This window comes from Haliotis cracherodii, unplaced genomic scaffold (assembly GCF_022045235.1).
Source record: "Haliotis cracherodii isolate W230 unplaced genomic scaffold, xgHalCrac1.p SCAF_4, whole genome shotgun sequence".
NCBI classification, from domain to species: Eukaryota; Metazoa; Mollusca; class Gastropoda; order Lepetellida; family Haliotidae; genus Haliotis; species Haliotis cracherodii.
Genome location: NW_027266297.1, coordinates 14,137,548 through 14,165,441, shown reverse-complemented (window position 1 = coordinate 14,165,441; position 27,894 = coordinate 14,137,548). Strand labels below are relative to the sequence as shown.

Genomic DNA, 27,894 nt, shown 5'->3' with positions numbered 1-27,894 from the left:
TCCGACCAGGATGAACACAAGATGGCGTCAACTGCCTTTAAAAACACGACGTGCATTTAGGTGATCTATTTATTTTAAATATAACCACGGTTTATGCATATGCGGCCATACAAACAACTGAATTTTGTAGTCTGGGTGTCCATATGAAGGTACATTATATGGCTATTTGGCAACTGATTTACAAGTCTGTTACAGACCAGGCGTAAGTTTAGCTGTTTAATTTTCGTTTTGATTACAACATTGCATTAACTCAAACTCGGAATGTCAATATCAAGAGGCATTAGATAAAACGTCCATGACTTGGATCCATCGACAGAAAGGTCCATTCTAGGTCTGGACCTTGTAACTACGGCGCATGCGTTGTGCGAAATTAAGATAGTGTATGAGTAAATAGGGTAGCCAATGACTGATATATTGTGCAACATAATAGTTTCTGAGTTCGCAGACAAAGTAGATTCTTGAAGGTATCAGCAAGCAACCATTCCAAACGCTGCTTAATCTCAATACGAGGCTTACATAATAGTCACTTGTATTTGTCTTCACACACATCCTAAGTGATTGTTATAGCACTGGTGCCGTGTTCAGAAATGGCGGATTTAGGTGACATTTTACATTAGGTCCCTTAGGTCTTTCAATACATTGTATCAAACTTGCTGACCCGTGAAGATCCGGGGTAGAATAGGTCTTCAGCAACCCATGCTTGCCGTAAAAGCCGACTAACGGAACCGGGTGGTCAGACTCGCTGACTTGGTTGATGCATGTTATCGATTCCCAATTTCATGGATCGATACTCATGATATGAATCCCTGGACACCAGACTCGATTATTCAGACCACCGTCATATAGCTGGAATATTGCTGAGTTAAACAACAAACAGTCAGTATCAAACATGCTGGGACTGCCAAATGGATCAGGCGTGGTGTCCCTTTCAATTTATCCTTCTCCACGCCATCAGCTGTTGTGGAATGTTCGGCTTCCTTTCAGTTTACAAGAGTGGAAGTCGCTGACTACGATTGTGGCTCGTGAGCTCCACTTTCATATTATCAACTGTCTTCTTAAGAGATCTGACGAAGAACACGTGGAGCATCAGGAACACCGTCAGCAAGAACAGGAACAAGGAACATGTGATGGGGTTCAGGTAGAGCAAGGGAAAACCTCTGTTTGTGTCGTCAGAAGGCTGGACTTCCAAACTGCTCACAGAACGACCTAAAACGAAAGCAATTGTCTCGTGATAAATAGGTATTTAGCTGAGTGTAAATATAATTATTTATAACAAGAGTCATCAGGAGATGACATACCCCGTTTTACCACGGGGACATAAAAATGAATTACGCGAGTATTTTTATTCCTGATATTTGATATTTAAGATGAGGAAACCCAGACAGGTAATTATCTCTTTATCATGTCGTGTCATTCTTAAATAATCCATGTGTAAGACGTAATTTAACTCTCTGAAGTAACCATACAGACCTCGTATGAATACAATGCAAGGGTGAACCGCCCCATGTATCAAATAGTGCCAGCTGATTTGAAGCCACGCTAGGGATGGAGCGTATAAGAGTTGTTCCTGCAGGATGACCTTATTTGCATATTTATCGGATCATGATACCAAGTTTGTCGACTTGACTATAACAGCCTTCGTCAGTTATTCAAATATGGACCAAAATATGGTTAACAGCCTCCGAACAATTGGGATCACAACTTAAATATCGTAATGGATGCTGTTGAAGCATATGCCAACAAATGGGCCACAAGAGAAGAGGAACCTGTTGAATGTATTTCAGAGTTGGTTAAGTCAGTGCGTGATGTTGTCACTGGTAGAAGGCACAATCAGAAATGATAATATACTATACCAGTGTAAGAGAAATGACAATATACTAGTCTAGTTTAAGACAAATGACAATACACTTTACCAGGGTAAGAGAATGATTATTTACTATATCAGTGTTAGAGAAATGATAATATACTATATCAGTGTAAGAGAAATGATATTACACTAGTCCAGTGTAAGACAAATGACAATACACTTTACCAGGGTAAGAAAATGATAATATACTATATCAGTGTAAGAGAAATTATACTATACTATATCAGTGTAGGAGAAATTATAATATACTATATCAGTGTAGGAGAAATGATAATATACTATATCAGTGTAGGAGAAATGATAATATACTATATCTGTGTAAGAGAAATTATACTATACTATATCAGTGTAGGATAAATTATAATATACTATATCAGTGTAAGAGAAATGATAATATACTATATCAGTGTAGGAGAAATTATAATATACTATATCAGTGTAGGAGAAATGATAATATACTATATCAGTGTAAGAGAAATTATACTATACTGTATCAATGTAGGAGAAATTATAATATACTATATCAGTGTAGGAGAAATGATAATATACTATATCAGTGTAAGAGAAATTATACTATACTGTATCAATGTAGGAGAAATTATAATATACTATATCAGTGTAGGGGAAATTATAATATACTATATCAGTGTAGGGGAAATTATAATATACTATATCAGTGTAGGGGAAATTATAAAACACTATATATCAGTGTAAGAGAAATGTAGCGAGAACTAAGATCTGATTTTAATGAGATTGGGCACTCTAGATAGACGTGACGTTTCCTATCATCCGAAAAGCACGTGATAACCTCTATGTATCATGACAGGAACATGATGACATTTCTCATTTCTATGGTTGCATGGTTGGTTTGTTGTTTAACGCCGCACTCAGCAATATTCCAGCTTTATGACTGCGGTCTGTAAATAATCGAGTCTGGACCAGACAATCCAGTGATTGACATCATGAGCACTGATCCACGTAATTGGGATACGATGACATGCATCAACCGAGTCAGCGAACCTGACCGCCCGATCCTGTTAGTCGCCTCTTACGACAAGCACTGTCGCCTTTTAAACAATGAGACATTCAATGTTCGAAGGATGTATAATTTCTTGATCCAATCTGACGCGCAATGACTAATCGTTATGACTTGGTTTTGATTTTAACATTCACCTTGTGCTTCTCTCTGTAGAACCGTCACGGTCGTGAACACTGGTTTTCTTACCCTCGGGCCAGCATCATCTTCAGAACGCTTTTTTCTATATCCGAATGTAAAACGTCTCGAATACTTGCAGCGCTAAATAAAAAGAGGATTCTATAAGTTTACTTCGTTTCAAAGTTTTAAAAACACGTATTCAGGCACATAGTTTCAATTTAAAACAATTCTTATCTCGAGAAAAATCCTAGACCCCTGCAGATTATCAAATGGTCTGTTACACTGGCCAAGAGGTGAGGTGAAATTGGGTTTAACGTCGCGTCCAAGATTATTGCACTTATGTAGCGACGTGCATGTACGTGTGTGTGTGGTTCAAGCTCACTGAGATAGCATGCCGCAGTTACATGAATACCCCACTCAAACACAGTATACTGACTCCGAGCCGACCAGTCCTTGTTTTAGCTCCTTAATGCCGAGCGCCAGACAGGTTAACAAGTACCATCTTTTAACGTCTTTTGGCATGACGCGGCCTGGGATCGAACCCCGGATCTTCCCCTCTCCGGGCGGACGCTCTACCACTAGACCACGGAGGCGGTCACATTGGCCAAGAAATATATTCAAGTCATATATGGTCACGGAACATTCGTCTAAGCAGCAGCTACACTTTGGAATTCTCTCCCTGCCAACATTATTTTGGTCATGGACATGGTTGAAGGATGTTTGCGGTTGATGAAGATGGGGACGTTATTGTGATGTGATTGTAGATATTATCATTTTAGCGATGAAGGTGATTTGTAAAGTGATTGAGTTGATATGTAGATGTGGGTAATGTGCTCGACTGAGCTGACTGATGGATGCTGCTGTTGGCGATGTGAACTGGAGGTGGATGGAGGTGGTTGTGTTTGACGGCGGTGATGGTTTAGGTTTGTGGTGGTGATACATGCGTGTGATGGTGAGATTATTGCACGTGTGTCTGTGTGTGTGTGTGGGGGGGGGGGGGGGGGGGGGGAGGGGGGTGCTCGTTGTCAATACCATGCCCTAGGTTAACATGCTACCTCACTCAGACACAGTACACTGACTCCGAGCCGACAAGTCCTTGTTTTAGCCCCTTAATGCCGAGCGCCAGGCAGGGTAACAACAAGTACCACCTTTTAACGTCTCTTGGTATGACGCGGCCGGGTTATCGAACCACGGACCTTTCGCTCTCCGGCTATGATGATAAGGTGACGGCTATGATTGAAGCCATTGATGAATATAAGTGACGGCTATGATTGATGCCGGTGGTGGATGAGAGTGATGGATTGATTGATACCAGTGATGGATTTGGTTGATCCTGATACCTGGAGCGACGTTATGAAACGTAATCTATTCATAAAGACCTTTAAGGAAAGATGAAATGTATATTTACATTTGAACACATCAGCTGTGTTTTGAAACAGTACTCATATTGACACCGGAAGCTGATCGATGCGTACCCCGGGAAAGTGAAAATTGGAAATGGATTCGTGATTAACGAGTCCTCTCCCTTCATTGGAGACACGGAGGAATTGGGAGCTGTGCACCTGAAATGTAGAAATATGTTTAATGTTTCACTCATCAGGGTTTCCATTACCGATAAACCGCTGTAAAATTACCCCGTCATAAGTTCTACAGTATAGTAAATGTGTAAAACGCACACATATTCCGTGAAAACCTTTAAGTATACATGGTCCCACTTCATACGTCAATAGATCGAACTATTTACGTAATACATAGACCCGGGAAGATCCGGGGTAGAATAGGTCTTCAGCAACCCATGCTTGCCGTAAAACGCGACCGTGCTAATCGTAGGAGGTGACTAACGGAATCGGGTGGTCAGGCTCGCTGACTTGGTTGATGCATGTCATCGTGTCCCAATTGCGTGGATCGATGCTCGTGATGTCAATCACTGGATTGTCTGGTCCAGACTCGATTATTTACAGACCGCTGTCAAATAGCTGGACTATTGCTGAGTGCAGCGTTAAACAACAAACAAATCATACGTCAATAGTAGTGCTTCCACCTACGTATAGCGTGTAACTCCCGAAGTATACCGCGGAATAACACGATTTCTCTGAAACAATTTGCAAATCTTATACCAATTTCACGTAATAAAAACAAGTATACCGTGCTATAAGTGCTATAAGCGGCGTAAAACCATACTCACTCACTCACGCACTCATCGATCAGCCGAGTGAAAAGACAGGGCAGCATTGACGCGTGTTTATTTTAGTAAAGTAAAGAAATGATGCCGTTTATAAGTCACGGAAGTCAAATGAGCCCAAGTGCGTACCACTGGGAGTAGTTTGGGCGAAATAAGGAACTGAACACAGAATAACGGTTCCATATTCACCCATTTTTATCTATCAGCAGTCTTGAGTTGGTTCCGTCTGAAGTGTAGGCCTCGCAGTTGTATCCCGAAACTCCTCGCGCCACGAACCCTGTAGGGAGTGCAGTAGAAACATCACTGTCAATGAAGATACGGTCAAGCATAGTGCAATGGGTTACATATATATATATATATGAGTCGCAAAAGTATTCCAGTATTGGCGCTACAGGTGGGCCAGTCGTCTAACGCGCCGCAATTCGAACGTAGGTTCTAATCTCAGGTATGATGTTTCGGGGTTTGTCTGCTCCATACCCTTGCTTGTGGGTTTCGCAAAAGTGGTAAGCGTCTGAGACCTGTTATGTTATGTTCATAAAAATGATTGTAAGATGCGTAACGCTATTGAATGTGTAAACCACAGTATTCCTAATAAATGTTAACAAGTTAGTTGAATTATGTATATTTGAAAAAATAAATAGTTGTAAGTCAGGTTACCGTATCATATGACCATTTGCATGACCAGTTGATTGGAAAATAGTACCAGAAAGTTCGGGAAGTTACATGTTCTTGATAAACAGTGTTTGCGTTCAATTTCAAAACTCTGGACGACCCAGGGTTGATCAATGTTAGCACATGTTAACTGTCTTACGTCATACTTCGGTTAACCAAAGTTGCCTATACCTACTGTGCTGTACTTCAAGTGACGTCATCGTTAAAGGTAATTAGTTTCATTTATTAATTCAATCATTAATAAAATCGTGTTAAAGAATATAATTAACTAGGTATTGACAGTGCTGTGTGGAAGTGTAATTTATTGTTAAACAATGTTGGAATTGTATTAAATTGTTTCTGTTGAGATTGAGTTGACGCTTATATCATTGTGTTTAGACAATAACTAGTTGTGAGGAATGTAGTACTATCTAATATAAGGAGTGCTGTGGAAGTTATTATCTTCAGATTCTTCTGGGAGTCTAGTGTAATCTAGAATCTTCTGGAACAGATAGACTTGTCCAGCACTGTATAGAACCTTCCAGGTGAGATGTATAGCATATAAGGGGGCAAGGCGTGCCTCTCGCATCTCACATTACATCAAGACCACCGGTTGTGAGAAGATCATTATTTTCACTCAGGATACCCAATGTCTATGTCTCTTTTGGAAGCTTGACCACTGTTGGTTGTAGGTAACAACAGTATTTATGAATTATGAAATGCGCTAGGGAAAAATTAACTTTCGATTGTTGATATAAATACTTTAGAATTAAAAAATAACTTTGATAGTGATTTTGCATATTTGATGTTCTACGCGTTGGTTAACCTTTCTTGCCTTTTTTACAATCATTAAAAAGAAAAGGTACACTAAAGCTTTGTCAAGCAAAGAAATGAAAAACACGGGGTACATCAAGTCAACCCCAGTGACAGAATTGTGGTAACTTTTGGTTGACTGAGGTCACTCAAACTTTCGGCTGAATATTCAAGTCTGTGCCTCCTTGTGTTATGACCTATTGGGACCGCCAAGTTCACATTAATGTATCGGTCCGTGAAGATCCGGGGTAGAATAGGTCTTCAGCAACCCATGCTTGCCGTAAAAGGCGACCATGCTTGCCGTAAGAGACGACAAACGGGATTGGGTGGTCAGGCTCGCTGACTTGGTTGATGCGTGTCATCGTGTCCCAATTGCGTGGACCGATGCTCATGATGTCAATCAATGGATTGTCTGGTCCAGACTCGATTATTTACAGACCGCCGTCATACAGCTGGAATATTGCTGAGTGCGGCCGGCGTTAAACAGCAGCAACAACAGCATTATCATAATTGCACTAGAAGTGGTAATCTTTTGATCTTGCACTTTTCCATTGCAAGATACATTGATGCTAATTCTTCGTGTGAATAAACTTATTTTGATAACAGCATCCTGTTGTATATCAGTCATTCTTTCTGTATGTATACATTAAGAGGTTATCGTTCGATTCAATCTCTGTGTTAAGTCGCAGCAATATCGAATATCAAGTTATTGACCTGATTTAGTGTGTAGCTCTAGTTTGAGAGCAACATAGCCCCCAAGCTGGATCTTCTGTACTTCCTCCAGCGTCGCGGGGCTGATCACTGACAGTTTCACCTCTTCTTTCGTTTCATCCAGATTCTTCACGACAGTATCAACCTTTCTGCAGAATGTAAGAATCATGTTCCTATTATCCATATCAAAGTAGTCATATATATTACATTGAACCCTCTTCGTCTGCACGAAACGTTTACAGAAACGTCAGGGGCGGTGGGGTACCCTAGTGGTTAAAGTGTTCGCTTGTCACGCCGAAGACACGGGTTCGATTCCCCACATGGGTACAATGTCTGGTGTCGCCCGCCGTGATAATTCTGGAATATTGCTAAAAGCGGCGTAAAACTATACGCACTCACTCACTATCAACTATGGGTTTATCAACGTCTTTTAAAGGTCTTGAATCCACACATGGATCCAATATGTGAAATCCATTTCGAATACCATTTGCCGGTAATACTAGATGAAAAATAATAAGAAACAGGAGCAAAAAAAACAATACCTCACAGTTGATTTTGTTTGATATTCAATTGAAAATATCTTAAGCGATATTATATCCAAAACACGAACTGGACTGGCGCTTATTCAGTACTCAAAGAATACTTCTGCATGGCTAGATGTTTTTTAAATGTATGGTAGGGGTCCTGTGGTTGTAAATTCGTTTTTTGCCCCAGTCTTCATTGATCCCATTTATTTTTACATAGAATTACCTAGCCACGGATTACTTTTTTCAAACTGTTGCAGGAATGAGTGCTGGTTAAATAGACATAATCTAATTTAACAACAGTTCTTTTATATATAATTACTAACTCGTTTGTCCCACGGCTTAGTATACAAATAGTTACATTTCTTAGTTATTTTGAAATTTGGAGAACTTTTATTACCAAGTATACGGTAACTATGCTTTCGTTTACCATGGCAATTGATTATAACTAACAATCTGCCCACGCATGTTTATCTTCGGAGTTATTTACAGATATGACTAAGTCTGATTTAGAGAATACTCGGTCATAACGAATCGTATTGAAATCCTTAAAGGGGTGACGGCCTCTGTTATTGTTCACGCAAATAACGACCTTCGAGAAACACAAAATGATATAGGGGTACCTCGCCTTTCGTTAATTCCCGTGAGTGAATATGGTTTTACGCCGCTTCAAGCAATATTCCAGCATTGCGACACAAGAGACACCAGAAATGGGATTCCCACGCTGTGTTCATGTGTGGAGTAGTACCCGGTCCTTCGGCGTGACGAGTGACTGATTCATCCATGACGCCCCCCCCCCCCCCCCCCCCCCCCCCCCCCACCCCCACCCCCCACCCCCACCCCGGGTCACATTGCGAGGTGAATATGTTCAATATGTTTACAACTTTACCCCTCAATGCCTATATCGCCGTCGCTTGACAGTGTGTCAGCCTTGCTGAAGTCGCATTTGACGACGACGTTGAGGTCTGCAAGGGACAACACCCCGGTATGTTCTTGGAAACGGAAAGCCCATTGCCAAACCCCCTCCTCCGTCTGAAAAAGAAACAGAGTGAGTGAGTGAGTCCCTCGTCCGTCTGAAAAAGAAACAGCGTGAGTGAGTGAGGGAGGGAGGGAGGGAGGGAGGGAGTGAGTGAGATGGTCTACTCCCCTTTGAACACTATTAGGTTATATCACGACCGGCTAGTAGAACAACATGTAATATCAGGGTCTCGACATCCGGATTGTTTATGAAATATCATAGTCACGTGAACTAGTGAAACTGAGCGAATTATGTTGAATATATACTGAACAACAAAAGTTCCTGTGACTTGGAATAAGATTTAATGCAAAGTTATGTTTTTTACCAAATTTGAAACAATTACGGTTTGCAACAGATAAAAGACTCATGTAAGTGTTCAAATGGTTTACTTTGCCATACTGACTTCAGAAAATGCGTGATTTCATAAAAAAATATGAACATGCCAAAATGTCAATTTACAAATCAATAGCGTGTGTGTCCTCGGGTTGCGATGCAAGCAATACACCTTCGTCTCATGGAATGGACCAGGGGTCGCACAAAGTCCTGGGGGATATCTGTCCATATCTGCTGGAGCATGTTTCGAAGTTCCTGGAGTGTCTGTGGAACACGTGGTTGAAGTCGATGGCGCCGATACATCTCATCCCACATGTGCTCGACTGGTGAGAGATCAGGGGAGCGAGCCGGCCAGGGAATGACATTCACGTTGTTTTGTTGAAGGGAATCCTGACCAAGTCGAGCAATATGAGGAGTGGCGTTTTCATGTTGAAAGGTAATGCCTGGGCCATGACGACGCAAAAACGGTAAAACAACAGGGCCGATGATCTCGTCGTGGTAGCGCTGTCCATTGAGATTTCCCTCTACCACTATCAACGGGTCTTCTGTCTTGCTGTAATCCCATCCCATACCATAACGCTGCCGCCCCCGAACCGATCTTCTTCCATGACACAATGATTGACGTAACGTTCACCTCGACGTCGGTACTCTCGAATCCGTCTATCGCTGTGGCTGAGGTGAAAACGAGACTCGTCAGTGAATAGAACTTGTCCCCACTGCATGGCCGTTCAGCGTAGACGCTGTCTGCACCACTTTAGACGTGCTTGACGGTGGTTTCCTGTCAAAATGGGACGTCTGGCGGGTCTTCTGGCGAAAATCCCTGCACATCTGAGACGGCAACGTACGGTTTGTGAAGATATTCGTCGAAGGCCAGGGATGCTTCTTGCAGTCACTGTTCCTGGCTGGCATCGATTTCGTAGGTGTGTTGTTCGAATCCAGTTGTCTTGTCGATTATTGGTTACGTGTGGCCTGCCACTCCGAGGATGGTCTCTGACTGCATTCGTCTGTTGCCAACGTTGCCATAAACACCAAATGGTGTTTTCGTGGACGTGAAATTGTCTTGCAACATCACGTTGACTCGATCCTGCTTAAAGCATACCAATGGCTCGCAGACGCTCATTTTCGGACAGGCGTGGCATTTCGTAATGTTGAATAATTGCGTAATTTTGTTGTTTTTCTGGGTGGTTGTTGTCAGCACGATGCTAAACAATGCATATAGAATCCCGTTTTTATACCCATTCCTGGGTAGTGAAATGCATGGGGGCTTGCATAAGTCACCTTCTGGATGGAATGCATGCTTTTCTGTAGCAGTTGCGTTTTTATGACTTGATTCAATACATGTACTACAATATTGTAAACCAAACTTTACAAAAAATACACTAAAATATTGGCGTCACAGGAACTTTTGTTGTTGACTATAGATTCCTTCAAATGCTGGCCGAAATGACCCGTGGGATTGAAGAGTGCCAATTCTTGCATATCGTCAAGGGAATACTTCGGCAAAAATTATTTTGTTTGTTGGTTAACGCCGCACTCAGCAATAGTCAAGCTATGTGACGGGGGTCCTAATATAGGGAAATAATCGTGTCTGGACCAGACAATCCAGTGATCGACATCATGAGCATCGATCTTCGCGATAATTCGATAATTCGACAGTAGATGATACTTTCTTCTTAGTAGATTATTATATTATGTACGTAGATGAACGTATCATCTACGCAGATGTTAGTATCATCTACGGACATGTATGTATCATCTACGTATATATTTTATTTTTAAAGACTGTGCCACTAATACGCTTCTTTAAGGGATATAAATAAAAGAAATAAAGATGTATCGAAGATGAATATCATTACTTTTCATTCTCATTTTCCCCAAATACATCACTGTCGGTCGTAAATATATCGAGAAGTATTCCTTGGCAAAACCCAACACGTGTAAATGTATAGCAACAATGTCCACAGACAAACTCTGTATTCAACGCAAACTTTCTTTTTGTCCATCATGCAGTATCAAACAGAATGTAAAATATAATCATTTACAACTCCACCATTGAAGCGTATTGCCTACTACTATATCTGGCCTTTCCGTAAAAGCAAATATTTTGTGTGATTGGTTGATCGATCGATCGATTTAAGAAATTGGATCGATCGATCGATTTAAGAAATTGGATCGATCGATTTAAGAAGTTGGATCGATCGTTCGATTGATTGATTGATTGATTGATTGATTGATTGATTGATTGATTGATTGTTAAAGTCGTCTTTAACTTACCACAACGCCACCGCATCTGTTACTGTCGTCATCGGTGATGTTGACGACTCTACTGTACACCCCCGTGGCGTCGTCAAATGTGAAGGACGCTTTGTCGCACCCGTCCATGCTGACGCCGTGTTGATCTGTGGCGTCTATTGCGTCGTAACTTATGCCCCTAGGGTTGACACGGAGGAGCATACTCTGGCCCCACACTTCCGAGTTGAAACAGTAGAACGCCACTGCGGACATAACATCAACGATTATCGTTTGTTTCGTTTGTTTTGTTTGTTTGTTGTTTAACGCCGCACTCAAAATATTCCAGCTATATGACGGCGGTCTGTAAATAATCGTGCCTGGACCAGACAGTCTAATCTAATCTGTTTATTCAGTACATGAGTGGGCCAGCGGCCCATAGTACAATTCGGTTCACCAGACATGTATAAAAATACAACTGTGTACACCTAAATACACAACAGCAAGGCATTCATAGATAAAGAATATTACTTCTGCAAAAATGAATTCCTTAACTTAAAAGCGTGGTAAATATAACAAGCCAGACTTCTAATTGTTGACTGATGCAGAGACGACATAAGTATGTAAAATTGTTCTATTGATGGATTTACATAATATTTTTGAGGAATATATGTCACTCGGAGAGCATAATATTTTTCACAAACCAATACAAAATGGTATTCAGACTCAACATAGCCTGTTTTACAAACCATACATAACCTTCGCTGTCTTGGGATACCAAAATATCTCCCGGTTTCTATGTGGAGCGAGTGGGAGCTAGCTCTAAAACGTGCCAGTGCAACGCGAAACTTATTGATTGTAATAGCCGATAAATAAAATTCCCTGCTAAACCTAAATTTATAGCAAAGATATGATGAATACTTGGGGCTATTGGTCAAAGCAAAATGCCAATCTTGTTCATAAGAGCATTTTAATCTTTGAATGAACTCATCAATAAATGAAATAGAAATAACAAGATGCTGATTTTCCCATACGTAGCCAAAGCCATAGGCGTACAAAAGTAATTTAACTCTAGAGGCCCAATTAGTCTTACCTGCTATGGCCTGCTGCACAAGCATATTGTAACTTTTTCGTGGATAACGCGAATCGGGCATCTTTAAAATCTTACACCAATAATTCAAGCATCTTTTGAGAGCATAGATATACAAAGGGTATCTCCCACACTCTCCACGCACAACATGATTGGAAGTTGCTGACTTAACTCCTAAAATACGTTTACAAGCAAGTGTATGAACAACTTCAATCTCCTCGCAAAACGATAAAGATAAACCCCAAACTTCTGCACCGTAAAGAAGTACTGGCACAACTTTAGCATCAAAAATTTTAAAGAAAATATTCATAGGAGTAGGTTTAATCAGCTGTAGGGACTTCAAAAGCTTAAACAAAACCTTTTTAGCTTGATTAACAACATTAGATATATGTGCACTCCAAGATAGATTTCGAAAAAATAATACACCAAGGTATTTATATGTAGTTACACATTCCAACAATTTTCCATCGTAAACCCATTTTTCATATTTTGAAAGAACACTCCCATTTTTAAAAACTACTACTTTAGTTTTATCAATATTGACTGTTAATGAATAATCTTTACAATAACATTCTAACACATTGATTCTTTTCTGGAGACCATAAACAGTATCTGCTATGAGAATGACATCATCTGCGAAAAGTAATAAAAACAATTGAACTACATCTGGATGAAATTGGATACCATGTGCGCAACTGGATTCAATATCTATGGCAAGATCATTTATGAACAAGGCAAACAAAATGGGACTAAGGACACATCCTTGACGAACTCCCTTACTGCAGCTAAACATATCAGAAAATGAGTTATTGTATTTGACCAATGCCAAAACTTGTTTATAAATTGACTGTATACAACAGAACATTTTCGGAGAAATACCATTTTTGTATAGTACCATACGCAATTTGGATCTATCTATGGAATCAAAGGCTTTGGCAAAATCAACAAACAAGGCATAAATCACACCTCGTTTCTTAGCCAAATATTTCTCTATTACTGAATATAAAACAAAAATATTATCAGTTGTGGAATATCCACTCCTAAAACCAGCCTGAGACTCTACTAGTCTATCATAGGATTCCGACCAAAACTGAAGTCTTCTGTTTAAAATAGAAATATAAAGTTTACTGAATACACTTAAGATAGTGATACCCCTATAATTAGTGGGAGAATTGGCATCGCCTTTCTTATATATAGGAACAATGTGGCCAACAGCCCAAGATGAGGGAAAATATGCAGAATCAAATATAGCATTAAAGAAGAATGTCAAAAAAGGAACCAGAACATCAGGAGAAGACTTAAACATTTCTGCTATCAGTCCATCATCTCCCGCAGTCTAGTGATTGACATCATGAGCATCGATCTGCACAATCGGGATACGATGACATACATCAACCATGTCAGCGAGCCTATATAACTCACAACAATTCTGCAAACGATATTAGTTTGTGGATTAATTCAAGGCTTGAATAACAAAACCACGAAACAGTAACCCTTCAAAATGGCGCGCTTTAATGAATGGGGGTAAATAATCACGATTTCCTCTACGAATTTCAAACCTATTATATTTATATACGAAATGCTCTTTCGGGTGCATTTTCCCCTTGTTTTACGTTAATAATTGCAAAGGTTTCCACTTTGGGAATGAACACATATTGAATAGGAAATTAGGAAAGCAAAACCTGCTCACCTGCAAAGGACGGCGTCACCATGCCGTGTATATGACGTACGCTATATTAATGATTAATGTATGTATACTTGCATATTTCCGCCTATATCAACTAGATAGAGTATTTGTATGACTTACCCTCTGCCGGCACAAGTGCTGGAAATAAAGAAAATATTAATAAATATTGAAATAGTCTTAACTGTGTATTAATGGAAACATAAACATCGTGAACAGTTTGCGGGTTTGTGAACGTTACGTCCCACCCTCACCCGTCAATACATACGGTCGCTAAGTTGTGAGGTGGGGTTTAATGGGGTTTAATGTCGCGTCCAAGATTATTGCACTTATATAGTGACGTGCATGCACGTGTGTGTATGTGTGTGGCTGCTTGTACTAGTCCGGACTGATGCCAATTTATAGTGCTAGCTCACTGAGATACCATGCCGCAGTTGAACATGACTACCCCACTCAGACACAGTATACTGACTCCGAGCCGACCAGTCCTTGTTTTTGCCCCTCAATGCCGAGCGCCAGACAGGGTAACAACAAGTGCCATTTTTTAACGTCTTTTGGTTTTACGCGGTCGGGGATCGAACCCCTTATCTTCCGCTCTCCGGGCGGACGCTCTACCACTAGACCACGGAGGCGGTCCGCTAAGCAGAGTCATAGTGAGGAATGTCTAGTTTAAGTAAACTGATGCAATGATGAACCAGAGTCTGAAATTAAAACATTACCAGGCTTCCATCATGGCCCACATACTTCAGAAGTTGCAGATCCTAACTAAACTCTTCAGGCCCCAAATTAAAAACTGTAGCTTATTGTGGTAAATAAATCGACACGTAAATTTACCACAGGCCTTAAGGACCCATTCAAATTTGAAACTACTGGCCCGACACGAGATCCACCTGCCACGGACCTACGGGCAAGCGCTTATTTCGAACACTGGTTTGAGCTTTGTGTTTCTCCTACCATTGTTATACATTAAATCAATGTATTAAGGAGACAGTGTAAAGGCTATTGCACGTGTTGTCTAAGACATTTACCATTTTGCTGACACCTACAAGCACGGGTATGGTGCTGACAAACCTAGAAACATCATCGTGACGAACCGGGATTCGAATGGACATTCATAGGTTTCTGGAGTGCCAAAAGAGACGCAACTCTGCACAACGAATTGTGGCGCCTTAGGCGACTGGGCCACCATATTATTTCTCCATGGATGTAAGTGATTATGTTTTTTTATGTATCTGCCATTAATACTACAGCCACATCTCTGTTGAAATGAAACGTCCCATCGGTCAAGCCTTGTACACCAGGGCGGTCAGGGATGTTAACGGGGGCACGGGTAGTCCAGTCGTTAAAGACATCGGATTTCCACTGTTTAGAACCGCGTCCCTTACTTGTACCAGGATCCGCTGATCGTGGTTTCGTGTCCCAGATTATGATCCTTGATATGTCCGCACCATTCTTTGTGGGATTCACCAACGTGGTAAACGCCCATTGTCTGTTGTTTTTCACCCACAGTAAGCTGACACGTCGGGAGAGAACTACAATACTTTAAGAAGTGTAAACACAAATTCACTCACTCACATTATCCTAGACCCTGAAAAAGTCTTTGCTCACCAGAAGCTTGCTTTCAAACTGACCACATCATCAATCTTTTTGGTTGTCAATTCAAAATTCGTTTGCAATTATGGCGGAATAATTTAGGCAACGAAATCGATGGATGTGGTTTCAAATGCCAGATTAGTGGCGAAATTATCCTCAAATTGTGCATCGTGCCCTATATGCTTTCACAAACTTGGCACACATCCACAGCCTGCGTTACTTCATCCTTGATTATCCAACGTATTCTTATATCTCCACCATTATGATATAATAATACTCTGGATCATCGAGGATGGCGTTACCTATCCCTTCTCAGCACGTATAAGTTAAACCGCCTTGATATTACTTAATTGCCGTTGAATGCGGTGTATGTATTGAACTCATATTTTCAGAAGTTATATAAGAGAAATATATGGAATCCTAGAAGGGAGATTGTCATTTTGTCGCCATTTCACAAACAATAAAACAATTAGCGACAATGCGACAACGCGACATTTATCAAGAACATAATATGTCGCGTTGTTGCAATGTCGCCGTTTGGTAAAATAAGGATTTATTTATTATTCAAAGCGCAACAATGCCAAAATGTCGCGTTGTCGCGTTGTCGCATTGTCGCACTTCGGCTACTTTTGACGCTGTTTGCTTGTTTTTGAACGTCCGACAACGCGACAATGTCGGACTCCCTTCTAGTGTTCCATAGAAATACGTACGCATGTCGCATTTGTCACCATGCCACCCGATCTCACATCCGTATGAACATTTTTCTAAGTATCTCGGGCAGTGTTCTTCTTGGCAATGGCAAGGTTCATCACAGCTGTGACCATACCATCCATCCTTGCATTCTGGAACAGCAACAGCATGGCATGAATACTTGACATATCGGCCGAATAAACTGAGGGGCAAAAGAAAGTATACCGAGTTAATTTTTGAAGTAATTGTATATAGAAAGAACTGTTGTTAAATGTGATCATGTCTATTTAACCATCAAATCATTCCTGCAACAGTTTGTAGAAAGTAATCCGTGGCTGGGAAAATTTGTGTAAAACTAAACTGGTTCAATGAAGGCGAGCTGAAATGGGGTTAAATGTTGCGTCCAAGATTATTGCACTTACATAGCGACGGTTCGACAAAGACTTTGATAAAAATGAATTTGCAACCATATGCCCCCTACTGTGTTTGAAATGTTGTAAATTTGTGCCGAAAAAAGCAAAATTATTTTTCAAAGATAAGATATCTAAGGTATGTGGACATCTAAGGTAACCAACAACAGTTGTGTATCAAATGTTGGTTTTAATTTTAAATATTTTAAATCAATTGAATAAAAATAAAACCATGTAGAAGTATTCTTTGAGAGCTGACTAAGCGCCAATACCGATAATTTGGGGGGATATAAAATCGCAATATTAAGAAAATATTTTCAATTGAAAATTTAAGATATGATAAAACACAACAGACGGGTATAGTTTCTTTTGCTCCTCAGTATATATTATATCATGTAGCTATTTTCATGTGGTCACGGGACATACTGGAGGGAGACTTTCCATGAGGTTTGTTTTTCTCAGTGAAACAATACGTTCTATTTTATTCGAGCGAAATATCGATTTTATATTTAGGAGATCAACCTACTTTGTTTTGAAATTTGATGTAGTACAAACTGTAGAGTACATACCTCTGATTTAAATGTGTAACCGGGCGCTTTAGCACGAGGTTTCAAATGTATAAATGAGAAGTATCTACTCTACCGTGGGACTACATCAAATTAAAAAAACCCAGTAGGTTTATCTCCATGCTACCATGACGACAAGAGCACTTTGAAAACGGCACTCTTTTGAAATGCATATTTACACAGGGTACACAGGTCCGCTGTCTTAGAACAATCCGAAAAGGGGTCACAGGTAGTTATAAATGCGAAAATACGACTAAAGTTCAACATTAAAATACACATAGTGTAGAATAAGGGATCAAAACACATAGTTTTTCAAAAAGAAGTTGACAAATCACCTTTCAAAGGGAGTCCAAAGATTTTTGTTTTAATTTCGTCGCAACATGTTGCCCCACTGTAGAGTAGATACCTGTATAAATAAGAGGTATCTACAGTGGGACTACATCAAAACACAGTAGGTTTATCTGTGCCGTTGACCTGGCGTGTATTAAAGACGTGGCTTGTATTAGAGACCCAAAGTGTAATAGAGGAAATATCGATACGTTGTACAGTTCCTGTGGGTCGATCGATCAGCAGCACGTTTTTTTGTGTGAAAAGGTTTAACATATTTAAAAGGGGTTTCCGTAGCAAAAAGGAAACCTAGTTTTAACCAATCAGAATCAAGCATTCTCCAATGACATAACTGGTTTGACAGAGACATGGACCCAGAAACTAAATTTTGATGATACGTTCTGCGAATATACCGGCTTTATTAAGACAGCAGACAAGATAGCAAATTTTGGAAGACCTTCAGGTGGAATTTGTTTCTTCGTAAAAAAGCATCTTTTAGCTTATGTTAAAAACTCATGGATCACAGCAAATGGTGTATATCTATTACTAGACAGGTCACTGTTTGGACTTGAAAAACACGTGTTATACTGCTGTGTGTATATTCACCCAGAAGGATCTACATGGTACGACAGTAATGTTGGATCTAAAAACGCTATATTGCTATTTCAGGATGAACTGCTTGACATCCTAGGTGATGTTGGTGACGTTTCGTGCATTTTAGGGGGTGACTTTAATGCAAGAACTGGCAAAGAGCCAGATTATGTAGAGGATGATATACTTGAATATCTCCATGGCCAGGATACTTCATACTGGGACTTCCTCTTAGACAGGTTTAATCTTTGTAGATATTCAAACGATGCTATTCTTAATAACTTTGGAAAATGTTTTATCAATTTATGTGCTGTTTTAAATGTACACATCACGAATGGCCACTCTGGAAGTGATTCAGAGAAAGGTGATTTTACATTTGTTGGCAATGCTGGAGCAAGTGTTATCGATTACATTATTAGCACCATAGATATATTTGACTTGTGCCAAAATTTTGATATTGAGTCACGCCACGAATCACAGCACCTACCTATCACAATGTCATTACGAGCGCTTCATTCAGGTGGAAAAACATCATTTGAAAACGCCTACCATAGTCATTCAATGTTTAAGTGGGATAACAGCAAAGCAGATATTTTCCAAGAACGACTGTTATCAGACACCTTTGCATGCCACCTAAGAGAAGCTATTGATTCTGTTTTTACAAATATTTATGAAAGTGTATCGTTATTTACAGAAGCTATTACATATGCAGGGAATGTAATGAAAAGGGAAGTAACCCCTAACAGAGAAAGTAAACAGTGGTTTGACTGGGAATGTGAGTTGTTAAAGAAGGAAAGTGCACTCTTTTAAATCATTACAGAAAATTAAAGGATAAAGACTCACTTGCTAAATACACTGATTCGAAAAATAAGTATTAGGCTCCTTGCAGAAAAAAAATTAAAACAATTCATGGATAGAAACAGAGAAAAAATAGAAGAAAGTATCAGCTCATCAAAACAGTTTTGGACGACCTTGAAAAACATCAGCAAAAAGAAGGAAACTAAAATTAACATAGAAATGCATGAGTGGTTTAATTACTTCAAAAATCTTTTCAGCGGTGATGATTCCACAAATAACCAATTTTGCAACGGAAATATTAGATTCCCCAATCTCAAAAGAATAAATCAAATCTGCTATTCAAAATCTGAAAAACTTAAAAAGCCCGGGATTTGATAACAGAATTCTTTAAATACTCTCTTGATAATACCCTGACGTATTTGGTAATATTATTTAATACAATAATGGATACCTCTTACTTTCCAAAAGGTTGGACACTTGGAACTACCGTTCCGATTCACAAAAAAGGCTCAGTGACTTATGTTGAAAATTATAGGGGGATTACACTGACCAGTATATTCAGTAAGATATTTCTTAGCATTATTAATAAACGCTTGGTATTGTGGTCGGAAGCACTTGATAAGATTGAGGAAGAGCAAGCAGGTTTTCGACAAGGTTACTCAACCACTGATAATATGTTTATTTTCAGGCTTTTATAGATAGGTATATTCAACGTAAACGTTGAAAATTGTATGCTATATTTGTAGATTTTTCGAAAGCATTCGATTCAGTCTGTAGAGATAAGTTATGGTATCTATTTAATTCAAATGGTGTCAGTAATAAAATGGGTAAATTGTTATGTGGTATTTATAAGGAAGTTAAATCATGTGTTAAACAAAACGGCATGTATTCAGATTATTTTATGTCATACTGGTGTACGCCAAGGATGTGTATTAAGCCCTTTTTTGTTCTATTTTTTTTTTATTAATGAGCTTGCAGCCCAAATTAAAAGAAATTATGATGATGGTATACAATTGCATCCTGAACTTATAAAAATATTTATGTTACTATTTGCAGATGATATAATCATGTTCTCGAGTACTGTAAAAGGTTTACAAACTTTGATAAATCAGCTAGAACTGTACTGTGATACGTGGAAACTTAATGTTAATCTAGATAAGACAAAAATTGTTGTATATAGCAAAGGAAATACGCTTTTAAAAAACGAAAAGTGGTACTTTCGGGGACAATTACTCCAAACTGAAACCTCATATAAATATCTTGGTGTAATATTTTCAAGTAAATTGACACCGAACCGACATATATGTAATGCAGCAATTCAAGCTAAAAGATGCTATTTTACATTTGATTGGCATTTTACAAACGTTTGAACATTTAAGCGAGTGTGCTTATAAATCTGTCTTCAAAATTTTTGACACAAAAATAGCTCCTATTCTTTCCTATGGTTCGGAAATATGGGGTTTTGCAGAGGCTAAAGAAATTGAATCCGTACATTTATACGCATGCAAAAGATTTCTTGGTGTTAAACATAGTACGTCTAACGTAATGGTTTATGGTGAATGTGGTCGCATGCCTTGTATATATATCACTACTTAAAAATCATAAGATACTGGTTAAAATTACTAAAAATGCCAGTTAGTAGATTGCCAAAAAAATGTTATAATATGATGATATTGTATGAAAAGAATGGTGATCAAAATTGGGCATACAATGTTAAATGTCTACTGTATAAATGTGGGTATAGTTACATCTGGGAAAACCAATGTTTCTTAGAGAATCATGCCATGTTCATATCGAAAATAAGGCAGACGCTTTTTGACATGTACTTTCAAACACGGAGATCTACTGTAGATGTTTCTAGCAAATGCGAATATTATAGATATTTTAAAATGCAAATATGCGCAGAAAAATATTTAACTGATGTAAATATAAGAAAATGCAGAATATCATTAACACAATTTAGATGCAGCTCACACAGGTTAATGGTTGAAGTTGGCAGGCACAACAAAATACCCAAATGTTTAAGATTATGTAAACAATGTTCTTTAAATGTTGTCGAAGATGACTTTCATTTTCTACTTGTATGTTGTAAATATGATAATTTAAGGAAAAAATATATTGAACAAAAATACTATGTTCATCCAAATAAATACACGTTTATCTCTTTAATTTCACATGTGAGCAAAACGGCTATACAAAATCTCTCTCTATATATATATTATGCCATGTTATTTAGAAATGAATCCTTGTAACATTCCTAACCGCTTTCACATTGTCATGTATTCTGTACTATGGGCCTGTGGCCTTACAGTAATATATGAATAAACTGATTGATGATGTCATGGTAGAATTCCAGATTGATAAAGTATTAAATCATTAAAAAAAAATTATAAATATGTAATAAGATTTGATATTTTCGATAAATCATTATTATATTGTTGTTGTTATTTTCCCGACGTAAAAAACACTTAAACAACTTTAAAATGGAATATAAAACACTTGAACGAGTGAATGCAGATACGGGGAAGTCGCATACGTCATCGTGACATCTGCAGAAACATCATGCATCTTTACGTCTCTACGCCAGGGGTAGGGGAGATTAACATTATGTCGTTACTTCAAGCCATTTTGTCTCTATAAAACAATATATTCGCATCTCTATGTCTGGTTTCTTGGAATCGAAGTAGTATTTACGTGCATTTTCTTTCAAAACAAATGAAAGTTCCTCCATTATCATTATCATATCTCCATTTTGTTAGGATAAATACAACCATTGCCTCTTTCCGGAAGTGACGTCACCGACTCCTTCTCACAGAATGGCTCTCGTGTATGAGGGTAATCTGAGTGGGCGGCTAGGGAAGCGTCATGACATTCGAATCAGATTCCTAATGAACCTACATGTATGGTAGAGAAATGGTCCAGTAAAATATAACACCCTGAATAATCGAGCCTGGTTTTATGTTTGTGATAGGTGTCACCGGTGCGGCAGGATAGGCTTACCTTTTCGCGAGCACCTGGTATCATATCTTTTTATAAGTGATTCATAAAAACATGCTCATGATATGGTCGGAAAAGCGAATTACATATATTTGGGGTCTTTGGGGTATATATATCTTTAGGGTCTATCAGCATCATTCGTGAACTTGTGGATTTCACCAAAATGGTAAAGAAAATAAGGCAATGGAATGCTTCCCAATCGTTGGAAGACCTAAATTATTTTTGATCAAAAGCGTCTAAATCGAATTACCTTTCTGTGCAGGACATTGGTGCTAACTCTGTGGAATGGGTGTTCGGTGGCTCCGTTTTAAGTTACCTCTTTCGTCATACAAATGAAATACTATTCAAAGTGGCGTTCAAACAAACTCTCTCACTCGCCAACATAATTTTGTCACACCCAGAATTTTCAAAAAAATAATCTCACCAGAAGATTTTTCACAGATAAATGTCTTTTCGATGTCACAGTAGCTTGTGGTCAACCATGTGTTGTCGTTGTCGCCGAGGAAGCCGCACTGGTTGCTTCTTTTCCGACTTCCTTCAAAGTTGCTGTAACTTAACTGCGGGTAGGAGTAAGTGGGTGAGTTTTGGTTTAACGCCGCTTTTAACAGTATTACAGTTATATCACGGCGTGTCAGCTTAATGTGAGAGGAAAGCCCGAAGTGATGCAGGTCTCAGACGTTTACCACTTTGGTGAAACCCACGAGCATGGGTATAGTCCTGACAAACCTAGAAAAATAATCGGGGCAAACCAGGATTCGAACCCACAACCATAGGTTTCTGGCGTGGCCAAGAGACGTAACTCTGCACAGCGAATCGCGGCGCCTTAGACGACTGGGCCACCCGTGCCCTCTCTGGATAGGTATGTTTATACCAGTATCAACGCTTAGACTGGGACAACCAGCAGCAAAGGTGATGTACTTAATTTACAAATAACCAGTTTTCATTTGATCTATGTGCTTCCAAAGCAATCCCAATATGATAATACAAACATGGTCACAGTCACTTTTGCATTAGACTGTGTGTCAATATCACGCAATTAATTTCTTTAACTGCACAGATAATATTACTTGTTTGGGGGAACATTTATCATCATTGCTTCTCGAAACCACAATCATTTTCATCAAACGATCAATTTGAATAGAAATGGGTCTTCAGGTCCAATCTCATTAAAATCAGATCTTAGTTCTCGCTATCGCTAAACAAAGATCTGAGGACATCCCATTACGGGTCACGCCAGAACGACCTTTCATCCGACCAATCAATGCGTCGCTTACCAGATCATGAAAGTGACAGTCGGAATGTGTTTTCTAATCATGCAACCTCGAAAATGTTAACACTGGGTATTCCCAAAGACAGTTACAGCCCGTGCGACTGATTCCGTCAGAATTATCGTCTATCTCTCGCTTCCGCGGGATAAACATTTGAACGGAGGAGGCGTTGCACAGTACGTGGGAAGCACCGCCATATAATCTCAACCATATATTAGATATTCCGGAATGTTCGTTTGTTCAGTTTTCAAAATTTTAATCGAGAACTGTGTCAGGTGTAGTCTGAAATGGAAGTCGACAGGTTGAAACGAGTGCCGTAAAGCTCGAGAAAGCTGCTTTCTAATTGGCTGATGTCGACTTCCAGTTAATCGTTTCAGTGGGTGGTCAAAGTTCGCGAAAGGTCGTTCTGACTTGACCCGTAATGGGATGTCCTTAGATCTTTGTTGAGGGGCAGCGAGAACTTAGATCTGAGTTTAATGAGACCCTTCCAGTCGTCTAAGGCGCTGCAAAACGCTGTACAGAGTTGCGTCCCTTCGGCACGCCAGAACCCTATAATCGTGGGTTTGAATTCCGGTTCGCCCCGATCAATGTTTCCAGGTTTGTCAGCACCATACCCCTGCTCGTGGGTTTAACCAAAGTGGGGGCGGTCGGGTAGCCTAGTGGTTAAAGCGTTCGCTCGCCACGCCGAAGACCCGGGTTCGATTCCCGACATGGGTACAATGTGTGAAGCCCATTTCTGGTGTCCCCCGCCGTGATATTGCTGGAATATTGCTAAAAGCGGCGTAAAACCATACTCACTCACTCATTAACCAAAGTGGTAAACGTCGACGATCTGCATTCCTTCCACATCAAGCTGACACGCCGTGGTATAACTGGAATACTGTTCAAACAGGCGTTAAACCCAACTCTCTCTCTCACTAGAACATAACATATATGTATGACAGACTTACGTTTTGTTCACATTAAAATTTAATTAAATTCAACAGCAAAAATAAAATTATATTTGAACAATTCAATCTTTGCAGGACATCCAACAGGTCCAGTGGAATTCTTTTTTTATCTTTGTATAAGACCTTAGGAAACATTATGGTTTCCAATACCTTCTGTATCAAACTATTTTTAAAAGAACAGAACAGATTAATGCAGTGAGTGAGATATGAGAAATGTTTATCCATATTAGAGCATCAATTACTTGATAAATTCCGTCGTCAAGGTGTCCGGATTAAACAGATTTTACGTGATGATGAATAAACATCGAAAATTCAGGACCGGTATTGGCAAATTAAAGCACTGTTGGAAATGCTGGAAAAATGCTTTCCTGGCTTCTTTTAATATACACGAGTCATTTGGCTATGTCAATAGCACATATCAAAATAACACAAATCTACCTAATCTGGCGTATCCTAACTGACACTGAGATTATCTTAAAAGGTACATTTACAGATAAAATGATGAAAAACTTCATGCATGTGTGAAACGGCCTATAACCTGAGGTAATTACCGAACACCTGTCCCAAGGTGATGACCTCATACCCCAACCGTGCATTCTCACAGGTGCAAATGAGTTGGGTGTGGTCTCAAAATATTACTGTTATTGAACTTTACTGAGATATGCGTTGACGGGATAGCAATTGAATATATGTACAGCATTATATTTGCTTGGAAAAATGATGGAATAATTGAAAGCTATGAAACGGGAATATTGGAAGGTTGCGGTTTTTTAATCAAGACGTATTTATTGTTCTACCGATGATTTCTTTAGGTAACATAGGACTCCGCTTATGACGTATATGAATCTGTACTATCACCAAAAGGTATGATAGCGGGTTCAACAAGGCTGATATCTAGCAAAGACTGCGTTGATCCCCAAATTGACATGTGTGGTCCAGACTCGATTATTTACGGACCGCCGTCGTATAGCTGGAATATTGCTGAGTGCGGCCTTAAACAACAACAACAACAACAACAACAAAACTTATGCACCAGGTGTCATCAGGGTAAATGACCTGAAATCTTGACCTCTTTGTTATATTTATCATACCACGTGTTGGTATGAACTGAAAGCCCCATGGCTTTGGCAGTTCGGTAATGCACCCTACCTAAACTAATAAATGGTTTCCCTCTATCTCTCTCAAATGTAAAGAACTTGTACACATTTCCTAGTATAGACTCCATGTCGTGTTCGGTGACTGTGACTATGCAAGTGTAATGTAACATGCATCATGGGAGCAGTGTTGACACAACAAATGCAGCGTAATTTTATTGTTTTAGAAGATGCATATCTAGAATGTTTTTCAAATGAATTTTCTGTTTAGGTATGTTATGAAGACTACATTATTATCATTATAACGGATTCACGTGCGCTTATTTTTATAGTCCGTTCTAGATTTCAATCATGGACTTAGAATACATCTGAATTTGCTGTTTTCGTTCGGATTTTTTCTCCTGTAAAATTGGCGATAGGTCTCCTTCAGACTGGAATACTTCAAACTACAGGTGTGTCGATCGGTAGTTAATCGATGTTTCAATGGCAACAGTCTGTCTCTTTTCATAAGGGAAAAAAAGCATTTTTCTAGCATTTCCAACAGTACTTAAGTCAGGGTACGGTATTAACAGGTTTCACTGCATGAGAAATGTTTAAATACTTGCATCAACAGTACGTTCATTACGCAGTTGCCATTTGAGGCGAGGGTTGTAATTCGATGAAGTTGTAAACAGGCCTATCCAGAATTCCTCTCCACTTCTTCCAGGTAATGCTGCAACAGATTGCATAATTATATTTCAATCAGTGGTATAGTGCATGAGTAGAGTTCTTCGAAAGAAATGACCCTACCATAACCACAATTCTTCACCAGCCACCCATTTCCGTAAACTGCAAGATGATTCGCCACCTTAAAGATCATTGTCATGTGGGAATTTACGTTGTACCAATCCGAAAGCGCGTATCAAATCTGGTCAAAGAATGTGATTTTCGAATTGTGATTGTCTCCATCGTGTTCAGCAACATACGCCTAACTCCATCTTATGATGTCTACGTTTCTCACTTCCTTAGGTGCTTTAGAACATGTATACATGTATTTTATTCAAACTTCTTGGAGCGGCATTTGCTTATCTCTTCAAGCTTTTCGGTCATGGTTTCAGCATCAAAGGCCCGATTACGACATTCCAGAAATGTTATGGGAAATATTTAGATGAATTTACTAGATAGGACATAATGTTTGTTTGTTTGTTTGTTTGTTAGTCTATTTTCATGTGTAGGTAATACGACTTGAGTAAAGCAAGCACTGTGACCATTTGTACATTTGTTATTAGTAAACAAAGATCTACACTATAATCATGTGCAGGGCAGAGCCGAAGCACGGTTGTTCAAAGAGTTGTGTCCCATAGCCATGCCAGGATCCGCTGATCATGGATTCGAATCCAATATTTTCTTTGATCATTATTTAGTCTGGCGCTCGTGGTTAACGTTTTCGACCTCTAATTAATCACATAAACTATATAATAATTGAAATTCCGATCTCCCATCTCCAAACTGCATGTGTCACTTACCATTCACAAATAGTTCCTTTCGTCGATCCCTAAGTACAAGCAGCAGTCCTCCTTTCTCGGTACATGTTTTTTCTGCAAGGGTGTATGTTGTTGCGGTCTCACTGAGCCAGATACAGTCGGTAAAGTTATATCGTTCCCAGCCGGTTTCACAATGCACCCTGGCTTGATTAACAAAAAGAAAGAGGAGTTAAAGGCTGGCGTGCGATGTATATTGCTTTTTTACGGATTGTTTTTCACAAACGCTGTGGTATAATAAGAGCTCATTACGGTTCACTGCAGTAGGTAAATGCAGAAATTCTTAAAGGTCTGGGCCCCGTTCCACAAAGCAAGCTTAGCGCTACGACTGAGGTACCCAAGAACGTTCAGCTCGTAAAACAGATACTTACTTCCGGTGAAATATACTTGTGTGACAATATCAGATTTGCATTGCGGCCACCCTTGGGTTCGACATGGTAAATCAAGAGTGAACAGCGTCAATGATGACGTGACAAACTGATGACACAGGGCGACTTAACGGATCGGGAGGTCTGGCCTATGTCATCATATCCCAATTGCTTGCATCGATGCCCATGATGCCCACGCTAAATTGTCTGGTCCAGACTCGATTATTGACTATTTTTCATATATCATGAATATTGCTGAGTGCGACGTTAAAGAACAAACAAACAAAACAGTGTTCAATGATAGTGTCATCATTGGGAAATACTCACACAAATCGGCTTTTGCATTCCCAGCGCCATTTATCCAAAAAAGAAAGATAATTGTCCACGAAGCTGAAAATGCATCTGCCATGTTTCTGCTGTTCAGCGCGCCGAGGCCAACAGGCGATCTCTCGTGTTGTGTTGCT

At 39.4% G+C, this 27,894-nt stretch overlaps 2 protein-coding genes across 2 annotated transcripts; both read right to left on the bottom strand.

The window, feature by feature from the left end:
- Positions 1-55: 55 nt before the first annotated feature.
- LOC139479219 (uncharacterized) lies at positions 56-27,894 on the bottom strand. The gene is made up of 13 exons (XM_071262070.1): positions 27,758-27,894; positions 27,048-27,209; positions 26,148-26,254; positions 22,655-22,787; positions 16,562-16,693; positions 14,382-14,399; positions 11,530-11,750; positions 8,794-8,936; positions 7,384-7,529; positions 5,395-5,482; positions 4,432-4,585; positions 3,041-3,164; positions 56-1,206 (listed from the first exon to the last, which is right to left on the bottom strand). Exons 1-13 carry the CDS (start codon positions 27,837-27,839, stop codon positions 986-988), a joined length of 1,731 nt encoding a protein of 576 aa, XP_071118171.1. The 5' UTR covers positions 27,840-27,894; the 3' UTR covers positions 56-985.
- Positions 11,761-13,651, bottom strand: LOC139479220 (uncharacterized). Its single transcript, XM_071262071.1, has one exon. The coding sequence runs from the start codon at positions 13,470-13,472 to the stop codon at positions 12,012-12,014; it is 1,461 nt and encodes a 486-aa protein (XP_071118172.1). The 5' UTR covers positions 13,473-13,651; the 3' UTR covers positions 11,761-12,011.

Excerpts from the sequence above, each read along its gene's own strand:
- LOC139479220 (XM_071262071.1), bottom strand. The coding sequence starts at position 13,472 with ATGGTACTATACAAAAATGGTATTTCTCCGAAAATGTTCTGTTGTATA.
- LOC139479219 (XM_071262070.1), bottom strand. The coding sequence starts at position 27,839 with ATGGCAGATGCATTTTCAGCTTCGTGGACAATTATCTTTCTTTTTTGG. Across the intron at positions 8,937-11,529 it reads ACAGATGCGGTGGCGTTGTG|ACGGAGGAGGGGGTTTGGCA; the intron begins GTAAGTTAAAGA and ends TTTCTTTTTCAG. Across the intron at positions 4,586-5,394 it reads CTGCTGATAGATAAAAATGG|GTGCACAGCTCCCAATTCCT; the intron begins GTGAATATGGAA and ends TCTACATTTCAG.